General features: G+C 39.6%; 1 protein-coding gene across 6 annotated transcripts in view; it reads left to right on the top strand.

The window, feature by feature from the left end:
* LOC125695530 (mucin-5B) overlaps window positions 1–7,902 on the top strand; it is a 50,235-nt gene extending 42,333 nt beyond the window's left edge. For all 6 annotated transcript variants that reach the window (XM_048950126.1, XM_048950127.1, XM_048950129.1 and 3 more), the window contains one exon: window positions 342–7,902. In XM_048950126.1, coding sequence (XP_048806083.1) covers window positions 342–516 — 175 coding nt within the window. In that variant the 3' untranslated portion in view covers window positions 517–7,902. The remainder of the gene's footprint in view (window positions 1–341) is intronic.
* The last annotated feature ends 5,712 nt before the right edge of the window (window positions 7,903–13,614 follow it).

Genomic DNA, 13,614 nt, shown 5'->3' with positions numbered 1-13,614 from the left:
TATTAATTTCCAGTCCTTACTCATTTTTTTTCATGGCTCTGGGCTTTGATGGAGTTTTTTCCTGTTCTTTGGTCTCATCTGCATGAATTGTTCAAATGTTGCCACAATGTGTGTAAACCTCAAATCCCCCAAGTTTTTGGTATTTTCCTCACTGATTTCAGAGGATCTGGCCCTGCATGGCTAGTAGCATCCTGGGGAAAGCTTGTTATGTATAAGCATAAAAATAAATAGTAAATTTTGTTCCTTTGCTCATTAGAAGCACTTCTGTTCAGAGTGGGAAATACAGACTGTTTTAGGAAAAAAACAACTGGTAGACTGATGTGCAAATCTCATTTCTGTAGGTATTCCTTTGAGAACAATGAAATGGAACATAAATGCATTTGCTGCCATGAAAAAAAGAGTCACGTAGAGAAGGTGGAACTGGTTTGCTCTGAGCATAAGACACTCAAATTCACATATGTGCACGTGGATGAATGTGGATGCGTGGAAACCAAGTGTCCAAAGAGGAGAACATGAGCATAAACTAAAGGATACATTTCAGCTCCTGTTTCACGCTTCTCTAGCAAGTGGGTAGTTTAGAAAACAGCTGTGAGTAACCTTCAAGCAATGGTACTTCTCTCCTGTGCCTTTTCTTTCTGATATTATATGCAGTTATGGAAATTAGCTGAAGATTTTGCTCTAAATGTCTGTGGAATAAACTGCATTTCAAAGGGAACTCATTCTCTTGTTTCAGTGATGCTGCTAAAGGGGCAAGGTAGCTAATGGCTTTAATCTCATAGTGCTGTATAAACCAAGGTTATCACAAGGCACTACAAAGAAAGCTCCTGCCTTTCAAAAGTCCTGCCTGAAGAAAGTGGACATTACAAAATCATGATGAGATGCTTCAACTGATTTTCCTCAGAAGGGGAACATTAATTATTTCCACAAGGTGGTTCAGTTGGAGATGCAGGTCTCAGTGCAGGGGCACATTGGTGATCTGCTCCCCCATGGTCCTGGGCCTACTTTGGCAACAAAGTCAAGGTCACTGCAGAAAAGCAAGGTGCCTTTTAACTTCTACACAGCAAATACTACACCAGGAGTGTAAAAACATGCTTTAAGTGTACACTACAATATTAATACATTCACGTCCTCTCGCTGTTTTTTCATCATTAGCTAACATCAAAGTTCAAGCTGTGCGTCTGGTGTGAGAGGCCAATGTTCTGATCCACTGCTCCTTGCACAACTATGATTAGTGTTATGAGCAATTTACTCCCAGATAGCACGTTCCATGAGACAGGGTGTTTGTGACAGTATTTTATCTAGACAGGGGTCAAAATAGCTCAGCAATACCTTCAGAGCGTGCAGGTAAGGCAGATGTTTCAGTTGCTTGAGCAATTTGGGCTTTTTGTGACCTGAAAGGGGACTAAGAACTGGGACTTAAGAGCACACTGACCTACAACCTCCTGAGCAGGGGTTTGGGAGCTGTTTTGGAGGGCATAGTTTTGAACTAACACAGCAGCTAACAAGTGCACTAACTCTTAGTTTACCATTTTAAAATGCTGCAGCTACTGAGCTCCAAGTAATTTCTTATTTAATTCTTTTTCATAATAAATCATTGTAATCGATGTCAGGTTATTTTCAAGTATGCTGTCTCATCATGGTGTAACCGATCTTAAAGCTACTGGAATTCTTGACTTTGAATAGGTGTAGGAATTGAATGATATAATTTTTTCTTCATCCCTATGTCATAGGTCCATGTTTATTTGATCGTTACAGTGATGCAACAGAGCAGCCCACATTGTTTCTGTGGGATTCAGCACAGCTGGTTTTAAATAACTAGTTCACCATCCTCCTTCTGGAATGATTTCTCTCCTCCTGAGAATGGTGTGTTAGAAGCCTTAGGGAAAGCACTCATTTTGCAGCACTGAGAGCCACTGTAGCTGAGCGAGACAGCTGAAGTCAGAGGAGGTCTATTTCATTCTTTGTCATTATTTTGTTTCTTTAAAAACAGTGAAAGATAGGCTGGGTGTTCCTAGTAATAGCAGTGGGAACAGTTGATTGCAATGGGAATAACACAGTGCAGGCATTTTTGGTAAACATCAGCAAAAAAATTCAGCAAGATGTTTGTGCTGGTAACAAATTGCAAGTAAACCTTCCATTCCCAACTTCTGTCGTAGTCAATGGACCAGCTTCGGTGTAAATGATAGAAATCCTCAAATAATTCAGATAAACATCAGTGCAATGCAACTCCCTTGGAAGGCATGTGTTGCACTTGCTTGCAACACATAATTTGCACATTATAAATTGCACATTAGCCCAGATAATGTTTTTACTGATACAAATCAAGCACAGGCCTGCTTTTGCAATGCAAAGAACATCAGCAAGGAAGAGGAACGTTCCTTCCTTTCCATCTTTTCCTAGGGGGGAAGAAATCATCCTTGAGTGTTTTTTTGTCATCAGAAGACTAAACAGACTTGAAAGTATTCAGATACAAACTCATTTAAGCCCTGGAAATCAATCATTCTCAATAGGTCTGCTCAGCTAGAATATTAGTGGAAACCCTTTCAATTTCTGCTTTATCTTCAGATGGGAGAAGGACATGAAACACAAAAAAATCTTATCAGACGCACTTAGAAGTCCGTTCTCCTGTGTATTTTACTGTGCTGAGGCTTTATCCAAAAACTGAGAATGCCATTAACTAAAAGGCTTTTTTTCCTGTTCATTTTTTTGACATGCATTTTGCTTTTTAGACAAGTGAAAGGCAAGTGAAATTATTTTAACTTAGAGCTAGAACAGCTTATTCCCATCTGCTGTGCGCTTTCAAACAGAGGAACATGTGCAACCCTTCTCCCTTCAAACCATCCTTGGTACTTCACTTAGTCAGTCTGGCATTTACCTGGCCTGTGCTGTGCTGTCTACAGCACCAGTGGCCAGGATCCTCTGTTTGCAGATGTAGAGTCCTAGTTGGATAAGATGTAGGCAACAAGGTGAAGTCAATTTAACAAAAACTTTCAGGTTCCTCAGCTCAGAGACAGTCAATGGGCCAAACGCCCTCCCTTGCCCCACATGCATGAAAATATAGGGACAAAAATCTGCCTGAAAGCCCCACTTGGCCTGTGGGGTATGACCAAGTTTACCAAGATACTACTACAGCCAGCTCTGCCAGGAAAAAACTGTGCAGCTATTTCTCATATGTGCATGCTCAACCACTCATTTGTAGCCTCGGAGAACCTCTTCCAGTCTGCAAGTCAGACATTCTCCAGCATAATGCAATAAATATCAGTGGCGTTGCTCCAAGTACTGTTTCTTCAGTTCTGTGTGGATTCTTTGCATTGGCATCCACTTTACTAGGGTAGACTCAGGAGAACTACCTTCGGATGAGCCAGTCAAACCAGGGCTCAGCTGGTTTTAGCTCGTAGCTGTTCTTATTATGAGAGGATGGTACTACTCCCACTTGCTGGGAGGTTCTGAGAAAAAAAATACCAGGAAGTATACTGTCCCCATATTACTAAAATAAATATTTGCCAGAGATACTGCCTTGTGTCAGCTGAGCAAGTCCAAAGACACATTATCATGTCACTGATGTGAACTGTGCTAGATTACCATTACAATGTGAACTCTGATTTGCCTACTGGTTAGGTGGTTTGGAAAACTGAATTCCTGTTTTTACATAGTTTAGCTAATTTTTTTGTTTGTGTTTTGTTAACAATTCTTGGAATTTGCAAAGAGGATGAGAAAACTAATTGTCTGCTCTGAATATTTATTTGAGTAGAGGCACTGTTCTTTTACAGACTTTTCTATTGAGTGACTCCCCTGCCTGTAGAATCAGACCACTAGTTTTATCTACAGTGTGCTGTATCAATATCAATCTATTCTAGTATCTGTAATCTTGGGTTGAAAACAAAGACCACGAACTGTACATGCTTTCTAATGCAGAAAGGATTGTTTAAAAGGATGCTGCAACTATTTTCTTTCAATGCAATAGCTTAACAATTAGAATGAGAAATTTGTACTGTAAATATGAAAAAAATTGTCTAAGTATGACTTGGGAAAGTAACCTGATTAGTAACAAACTAGAAAAAGAAGTGGCATGGCAAGTTCAGTGGATCATCTTGCAAGTAAGGGGCAACCAAGCATTGGGCAAGACTTGTGTCTGACTCTTCTACTGAATTCTTTGCTCAAGTGCGTGCTCTTGGCCTTGTTTTTATTTTCTTTCTGATCCCAGATAAGGATGAAGGTAATGGGCCCTCTTTTATGCAACTGTAACACTTCAGTTTATAAACTTTTTGCACTGGTATATACCATTTCATTTGTGAATCTGAAGGTGCCTCACTTGTTTCTGTCAGGCATCCCAAACATGGTCTATAAGAAAGAAGTGTGACAATTTTCCAAACACACCAAAACAAAGGTATCACTTGTGAAAATCTTTCTTTTTACACTTCAGAAGATCTGATTATATAATATCTTCAGGGCAACAATGAGTTTTAAGTATCAGTTTACCCTGTACAAGGCCATTCTCACATCAGTTTAATTCTTTGACAGCATCAGTTCCTCTCTTAGTAAAGCAACACCCTCAGATGTGTGCCCAGTGAATTGGCTTTGTGTCAAAAGTGGATTAGATCAGGAAGCTGCAAAGTTTTAGTTTCTTATGCACTTTATGTTTCCCTAGCTATGAAGACAAACTTTTCATCTCTAGGATACTGGCTTTAATTAATTAATTAATTTGAGGGACTTTGTCTGGTGGCATCCTATAAATCTAGGTTTAGTGTTCTGTTTATAGATAGCCCCACTTCACCCAAGCTTGCTTTCTGTGAAGGACTGTTTTAAAAATAATCTGGTTGGGAAGGAAATTATTTAACTGTGATCCTCCAGAGGAACAAATCCAGTGAAGTTCCCTACTGATATGACTGGGTAGAAGTAAGACAGGATAGCTAGACTGTAGTTCATCTCATCTACCTTCAGGCAAAATAAATATGCATCTGAGACACTGTAAACTTTCAGTGTAGTTACTGACAATTAATATGCACTTCTCCTATGAGCTCAGCTGTCTCCTGGAAGTGCTCTCACCTAGCTCTTGTCTTCATACGCAGTCTAAGATAAGTATAGCTCTACACTGTCTGAATCCTTAAAAGCAATGTAAGAAGCTGATGCATATATACATCAACATATACATTTCTATTGAGAAGCGCCTCAGAAATTTACCTCAAATTCTTACAACTGTGTGCCCTACCTTGAATATCACAACCATCCTCAGGACATTTAGTGAATGATTCTTTCACCCATATGTCCAACAAGAATGATACCGAGAACAGTATCATCATATTCAGTACATTCTTTCAGGTGGGCTTCATCTCACTTACCTTTGATGTTTGTAGCGGTCATGTAAATTTTTTTGTGTGTGCTTTATTTTAATGTAGTTTGTAGTAATTGTCCTTATTCTCACCCATGCTATAGAGAGAGTCATATTTTGAATGACCTCAGTATCTCTTAGCATCACTTCTGCAAATCAAAAGGAGATTAAAATTGGGATAACTTGACAGCCAAGGAGTTTGTTGCCATTTCTATGTGTTTTATATGTCAGTTACATTTGGCTTGAATTTCCAAAGATCACTGAGGAAATGTTCACGCTCTGAAATGTCTTTCTTCTGTGTCAGCACCTCTCCCTACCCTGCTTTTCAAAGATAGTTGTGAGGCAAGTCCCTTGCCACTCCTTTACAGCTTCTTGTCCTCATACCTTTGTGTATCCAGACATTTTTCTGTACTGATCAATCCATTTCCTGCTATACCATAAAATTCTGGCTTAAAACCAGAGTTTAATCTGACCCTTGGGGAGCATTGTTCTACAAACAAAAGGTTACTGCAGTGCCATGTAGCCATGCCAGCAAATCATTGCTCTGTGCTGCTACTTAACTGCATGGAATTGGCTTTTCCCCTAGATCTGTTTCTCTTCACTTCCCCAAGTGCCCCATCTTACTTCTAGGTCTCCAAGTTCCACTTCTTATTTTCTATGTTCTCTAGCTTTCTAACATACGGCCATTTTAGGCTTAGGCATGGAAAAGATTTTCTGGGAACATGGTATAAGTGTAAATTCATTTTTTTCTTACTGTTACGCAGGAAAGTTTTCAGGAGCTGCTACATTCATCATGCCCTTCCTATATAAATAGGCTTGGGAAACCCTTCAAAAAATTGTTATAGTCTGTTACACTCACTCTGTATGATGAAGTGCACATCTAGAGGCCGTTTGCTGAGAACCAGGTCTGCTCTGTCCCATCACTGTGGGTGTTGTTTTCCAGTGTTAAGTGAACATGGTTGGACATCTGCACACTTCCAGCAACAAGTAGTTAATTTGGTGACATTTTCATAATCCGTGTTGTTCTGCTCATGCTGTATTGTAATAATGATCCTTTAAGCCTTCCTAAAATGAAAAGCAGTTTCAGGCACATTCTCACCCTACATGCACACTTGTATAATTGGATAATTAGGTATTCAATTACTGGTCGTACAAAGATTTCTGGCAGAAATAGGAGCTATGCCTACTAGTTCACCTTTTCCTCCTTCAAAATCAATGAGTGGAAAAACATCTGAGAAAAAAATGAAAAAAAAAAATTTCCCAGCACTCTCATATTTTGCTTTCAGAGCAGTGCATGAGAGAATGCTCAACTTCCTGTCATTTTTATTAATAACGAATTAAGTGGCTTGCAATTGATGGTGATTTTTCACTTCAGAGTAAGGCTCAGTGAAAGTAGGTTCTTTGCATCCCAGATATGAGTATCGTAGGGTCGTATAACAACAGGATGTCCCAAGTTGGAAAGGACCCTCAAGCACCTTTGAGTCTAACTGCTGGCTCCACACAGGACCATGAAAAATTCAAACTCTAGGTCTAGAGCAGTGTCCAAATGTCCTTGAACTCCAGCAGCTCATGGCCATGCCATGCACTGCCCTAGGGAGCCTTTTTCATGCCACTGGCTCTCTGGTGCAGAACATTTTTCTAACCCCTACCTGACACTCCCCTGCCCCCTCCTTGCTGTTCCCTTGGGTCCTGTCACCAGAGCAGAGATCAGTGCTAATGCCACATAGATCAACCTAGTGCATATCATCACACTTGACAGCAAAATTGTTCTACAAAAATCCTAAAGAAATAAGTCAATATTTTGTTTGATGAATACATACATCACTGTGAAAGAGACTGGGAGTTCCACAGGATGCTTACATCTCACTGGTACTGAATCACTTTAAATTCTCCTTCCCAATATCTTCAGGATGTTTCTGTTCCTAGCTTCTAGTGTATAAATCTGGGATAACTTAGGATTATTATTTTTTAATTATTATTGTATTACAGGATTAAAAGTGAGCTACGTTTTCAGTTTTTCATTTCCCTCATAGGGCAGGCTACTTTACACCAGAAAGATTCTCCTAACAAAACAATAAGTAAAAAAGTTTTCATTACTATCAGCAAAGACAAATTTTTTGTACACGGCGCAAGTAAACCACTGCAGGCTACAACTATGTGAACAAAATAGTCTGTCAGTAATGCGTGCAAAAGATTATTAGTAATTAAGAACCGTTTCTCCTTGTTCCCACAGTGAAAACAACAGAGTGAACACTGAAATATGTAATCTTTGTTGTAAATGGATCCTAACTGGACTAGCAAGTCGTGCTTCAGCTGCACAGGTTGCCTTGAAGGAAATACAAATTCATTATGTGTTCAGTTCACATCATGAGAGATAGAGTGGCTCAGGACAATCCTTAGAGTGAAATTAATGCTTGCACCAGCCGGATCGCAGAGTGAGAAAAGCCCTCTCTCTCTCTGAGTCTGGCATTTGGTATGAGCTGACATGGAAAGCAGTGTGGTGATGTGACAAACATAGTGTGACAGCATCCCCAGCTACCCAATTTGCTGAAGTGGAATGTTTTTAAAGCAAAAAGGGCTTTCTTATGAAAAAAAAAAAGAAAAAAAAAAAAAACAAAACACCACCACCACCAAAAAAACAGAACCAGATGCTTCCAGTCCATGGAGCTGGAATTTAGTAAACTAATAATCAACAGGATTGCTCTTAGAAGAGGAACTGCAAAGCCCTTGGGCCAAGCTGATTTTAAAAGGCTAAGTTCAATAGGTCCCCTTTCAGCTGTATTGAGGAAGAATGAGTCCTTCCCTTAGCGCAGCTGTGGTGGGCAGCTCTCTGCATAGTCCTGGGGAGCCCTCCTCACCCTCACATCTGAAGTCAGCTTTGGGTCAACTGAAGGCCCCTGCACCTCCTCTCCCATCTGCACTCCCATTTCAAGATCACCCCATGTCTCTCACTCTCTAGCACGGTTTGCTCTCCCAAACCTCCCCACCAAGGCTGTGCAGTTACTGTGAGGGAAGGAGCCATCTCCTCCTCCAGAGTGGGTTCTCTGCAGCCTGCAGCAAGTGCTCTTCCTCTCTATGGAGGCAGAGTCAAACAGAGGTGTTTGTTCAGCTGATTTTACACATATCTTAGTTTTCTTTGAGAAAAGGTTTGCAACACTGTCTCAGAAAATAACCTTCATCTGAACCATCTGCAGTATTTTTAAACGAGACAAACTGTCAAGGTGAAAAAAAATTCCAGAAGTGATTTTCTTTAAAACTGTTTGACTTAGATTAGATTATTATATTGCTATATTCATAGTATTATTTGTGCTCTGGCTTTGAAATTGTACCATGGGTACTGTCAACATTCCAGAAATGAAACTTTATAAATTGCTATTTCATTCATTCTCGCAGTCTTGATCTTTCTTTTACAATATCAAGAGAGCATAATTATAACAACACAATCAGCAGAGCAAATTAAAAGCTAAAAATTCATATTACACTTCATAGTACCAAGATGCATTCTCATGTTTTTGATAGAGAGAGAGAAAACTGCAACCACGGGTGTGAAACTTTTAGGAAAAGATCCATAATTCAACCATGGAATCATCAGATCATAAAGGTTCAAAAGAATCTAAGATCACCAAGTTCAATTGTCAACCCACCCCACCCTGCCCACTGAGGCACACCCCTCAGTGCTACATCGCAGTTCTTGAATACCTCCAGGATGCTGACTCCACTCCCTGGGCAGCCTCTGCCACTGCATCACCATATTTTCTGAGGAATGTTTCCTGACAAGTAACTTAAACCTCCCCTGGTACAACATGAGGCCATTCCCTCTTGTTCTATCACTGTTACCTGGGAGTTGAGGCCAACCATATGTCAATCCCAGATAAATGTGTTTGTCATTTACCGGAAATTAGTTTTGGACGTAAGGATAACATAGAGAAAAATGACTTTTAAATCAGTCCTGAAGATAAAATACTCAAAAGCCTTCCATTTAATTAAATGTCAGAATGTTCAGGATGATGAGAATTTTATTGCAATTATTAAAGCTATACTAAATTACTCTTAAATATTTCTTCATTCTTTTAGACATAATTTCTGATTTCCTCATAGGTGGTGTATTTTTTTTCTTCTGTTTGCACCAGGGTCTAGTGATGTCACCAATGGCATTCTCCTAATGCATTTATATAATTAGTTATGGAATGCCTTATTATTTTTTCATGGATTTCATTGCATCAGTTTTAGCACAGCATATGCATGTGGAGAGAAAAAGTACTGCACGTTATTTTATCCTTAAAATTCATTTGTAGTAATGTTATATTTCTACTACAGATGTTACTGGGTGCTTTTCTGTTTTTACTTAGGCCAACGTAAGCTAGGACAAAATCAGCTCAAGTCAGTGTAACTGTAATGAAGAAAAGAAATAAGAAAACAAACCCCACCTGTGTGAAGAGAGAACTAATCATCTGTTTACAATAAAGCACTGCATTCATTAGTAATACATCCATGTGATTGCATACCCATCATGTTATTTCACGCAGTCTTTTTCTACCTCTTCTAATTCCTACATACAACCATAATCCTCATGACTGTAAATAATAATGTTTGTTGAGAACCAAAAACATCTGGTGTTGAGAGAGCTTTTTTTAGGTAAAGGATATGGAGCCAATTTGCATATTTTGGTGCACACACCATTTACACCCAGAAAGTCAACAGCATGTGGGTGGAGTGATCAACAGCTTTTGCAAAGCTGTTTGCTTTTCTTTTTCCTTAATCTGGAAATCAGATATAGTTTGTATGCCATCAAAATGAAAGGCTCTGAAACAATTTTTCTTAGGGAACTGCAAAGGCAAAAAAGCTACTGGGCTTAGGATGGAGATCAACAGGTTTTTGAGATATTACCTAGCATGATTCCTTCTGGATGACAAAAGGGGATCTGGTGGCTTGAGAGTTTGGTTTGTTTGAGGTTCTTAACAAAATTCACTTGTAGACCAGAGACAAGAGTTTTCGTGACATAATTCAGAAGGGCCATGTTGATGCTTATTAGGGCACATTCAAGTCCATCTTCCCTGTTTGAACAATATGTTCCTGACTGTTGACATATTTCTATATGATCAGCCAAGTTAAACTTCATCGCCTTGCCGTCTATATATGATTTGACATACACCATGGCTGCAAAAGGCATGTCCAGGACCTTTGCCAAACTGAACATTTAGCACAGCTTACATCCTGTGTTAGTGCTCCTTAACCAGCTGCCACATGTTTTTCCAGTGCTAGCTTTACAATTTGTACTCTAATTGAAGCAATGTTGCTGAATGTCTGCTTATCTTATCTGTGACATATTTTTCATCACAACACTGCAGATCTGAAGGCCTGAAGTTAAATCAAGTCACCTGGCCTTTTTTGCTGGGCCTGACAAGAAGATGTGGAGGCTTGTAAGACCATCTCTATTTTGTGGTTCATCTGCTATTTGAAATTCAGTCACAAAATCAGAGGCTCCCTTTGAGTATTCATACTGCAAAGGAGATGACTGCCTCTCCTTCATCCTAGATTGGGCTTATTTTTTTTTCAGGAGAGCACAGCCTGTGTGACCAAGTGCTCCTGCAGTGGTATTTTGACATGCTTTGGGAGGTGTCAGAGGAGAACATTAATGAAGCAAATTGCACTGTGCCACTAATGGTGTTCTTGCAATGGACTATGTTTGCTTTTCAAAACCTGCATTCAATAGATCTAATAAATCATTAAATTGTTTTTCACAGGTCTGCTGCAGCATAGCTAACCTCCTGCCTAACTGGTCAGGCAGACTTCAGCAAACATTGTACATGGGACAGTTGAAAAGGGGCCCAAACATAATGGCAGGGGTGAATTTGTTTCTGTGTTGACCAAAACATCTATTTCTTCTTAAATCAAACATACCAGCACAATGGAATCACCCCCAAAACACAGTATATTGTGTTGTTATTAGGCTTTAACATGGGATTCTGTGCTCTCATTGTTCTTTCCACTATGCCGGTAAGCAGCAGTGTTTACTGTACAATTTCCATGGGCTCAGCTTCTGTGCTTGGTTAATTATAAGGAAGCAGCTAAGTTTGAAGTCACTGCATTTTGAATTCAGGACACAGTGCTACCAGACAAAACTTTTACATTCTCTAACTGAACAAGTGCTTTTGAACAACTTTTATGGCACTAGAGTCTATCTTCTTCCTCTCCATATCCAATCCCAAATCAATTTCATCATGTGTGAATGAGCTTGACATCAAAGGTGAACAAATTTGGTTTAGTACATGTATGGTGTCAGTGTAAGTGACAGGAGCTACCTGGGAAGCAGCAGATGATCTGCATGAGGCTGGAAAATTCCTGTTCCTCAAAACACATACAGTGAAGGACAAGAAGGTATTGTTCCAAAAGAATTCTCCTGTGTTCATTTGGATTGCTATCAAAGCACTAATGAGAAAAACTGATAAAGATGGCAATTCCTGTGAGAATGATCCAGACTTATGGAGTATCTTCACTGGAGACAACCCATAGAGACCCATCTCTTCCCTTTTGAACTGTGCCTCAGTTTCACAATCTGGAAAAGTTCCTGAACAACAAACTTTCTAAGGGACGGGCTTCGTCAAGCTGCCTCCACATACTCTCTTGGTGACCATACTAAGGATTCCTTTTAGCATTACAAGAATTCAGTTTCTTTTGATGGTCAACCACGTCATCATTGGGCTCTGCAGAGCCAAATGTTAGGATAGCTGCAGGTTGGTTTGCCTCTAAGTTTGTCAGATGTATTGCACATCAACCATACTGATGTATTCAGGGTTTTTGACTGCGTTTATCAACAAATGCTGGCTTGTTAAAAGAGAAATGTTTTTGATGGAAATTAGTATGGGAGAACTTCTCTCATTTCACCTTAACTTAAATCAAATGTATATCATGGAAAATAAACTGAGCAGCAAAACTACACCTCCTGTTCTGCCTTCTCCACTCATATGGGTTGATTAGTAAACTTACTGAAAGCTTATCTCCTCACGGAAGTGAATTTGGATTAAGGGTGTGTGTACGAATTCAAACTCTGCTGCTTGTCACTGATTGGCTTCCTGGATGATTGCTCTTATCTGCAAATAAAGAGTGGTCTATGGACAAAGCTGACTGAGGAAAAGACACTCTTTCCAGCTTCAGAAAACGTTTTTCTGATTTACTTCCATCTACAAGGGTACGCTTATTCTGTGGTAACACGGTCACAGAGGGAGTAAGGGTGAGTCACAGGATGAGATGCTCATAAGAGGCAGGAAAGGAAGGTGGGCAGGGGCTGTGCTATTGGCCCTATACAACATTGAGCATGAAACCTCCTACTTTTCCATAACCACAAGAACTGATAACAGCGGAGATATGTATTTGCCGCCGCTAAGTTTCTGCATGCCTTCTGTGAATAATATGGGATCTCAGGCAGCAGAATTTGCCTTGAATGCTTGATGTTACATCATTTAAGCATTTTTAACAGAGGTAGAAGTGTTAACAATTTGGCTTTCTGGGTAGATGCCAGCGTTCATGCTTCCATTTTGCTTACCCGTGTAGATTCAGCTTCTGTAGCCAAAGTGCGTCTGATTGTCCTGAATTGCAGATAATAGCCACATTCTCAGTCTGTGGACTCATGGGGCAGGGTATTCATATGACTTGTACTGCTACTGTATCAACCACACACAAAATGCTACAGCTGAAACCATTTTTTTTCCCTCATTCTTCGAACTACTTAAACATTTAACTAATAAATAGGCATTTACATTTCTTGGCACCAAAAGATTTGTGTTCTGGTTTGGTTTTGCTGGAGAGGTATTTTCTCAACTTGTTTTTCAAAATGCAATTTGACTTTATCCTTTAGCATTGATTTAACATCAGTCTTTGTCCTTTCCTTACTTTCTGATCTTTAGATTTAGTGAAGAAAGCCAATAAATTTAATTTGCATCCTAACCATAAGATGATTAATACATAAAAACGTACTTCAAGAAGTACAGAGATGGATTATATTTTATGCAAGGCTAAAAAACAGTGCCAACATTGATCACTTCTACTGTCTACCTTGGCAAGTGATGATATAATCACAGATTCTAAAAGGAAAAACACAAGTTTTCAGCACTCTCAGGCAGTAGCACAGATTCTGTACACTTATCCCTATTGCTCTGAGATGTTTCAGCATTAAACCAGGTTGGATGGGGTCCTGGGTAGTCCGATCTAGTGGCTTGCAACCCTTCTCATGGCAGGGGAGTTGGAACAAAAAGATCTTTGAGGTCCCTTCCAATCTAAGCCATTCT

This window comes from Lagopus muta, chromosome 6, assembly GCF_023343835.1.
Source record: "Lagopus muta isolate bLagMut1 chromosome 6, bLagMut1 primary, whole genome shotgun sequence".
Classification (NCBI taxonomy): domain Eukaryota; kingdom Metazoa; phylum Chordata; class Aves; order Galliformes; family Phasianidae; genus Lagopus; species Lagopus muta.
The sequence above is the reverse complement of the archived record's forward strand: the minus strand, read 5'-3'. Positions and strand labels throughout refer to the sequence as shown.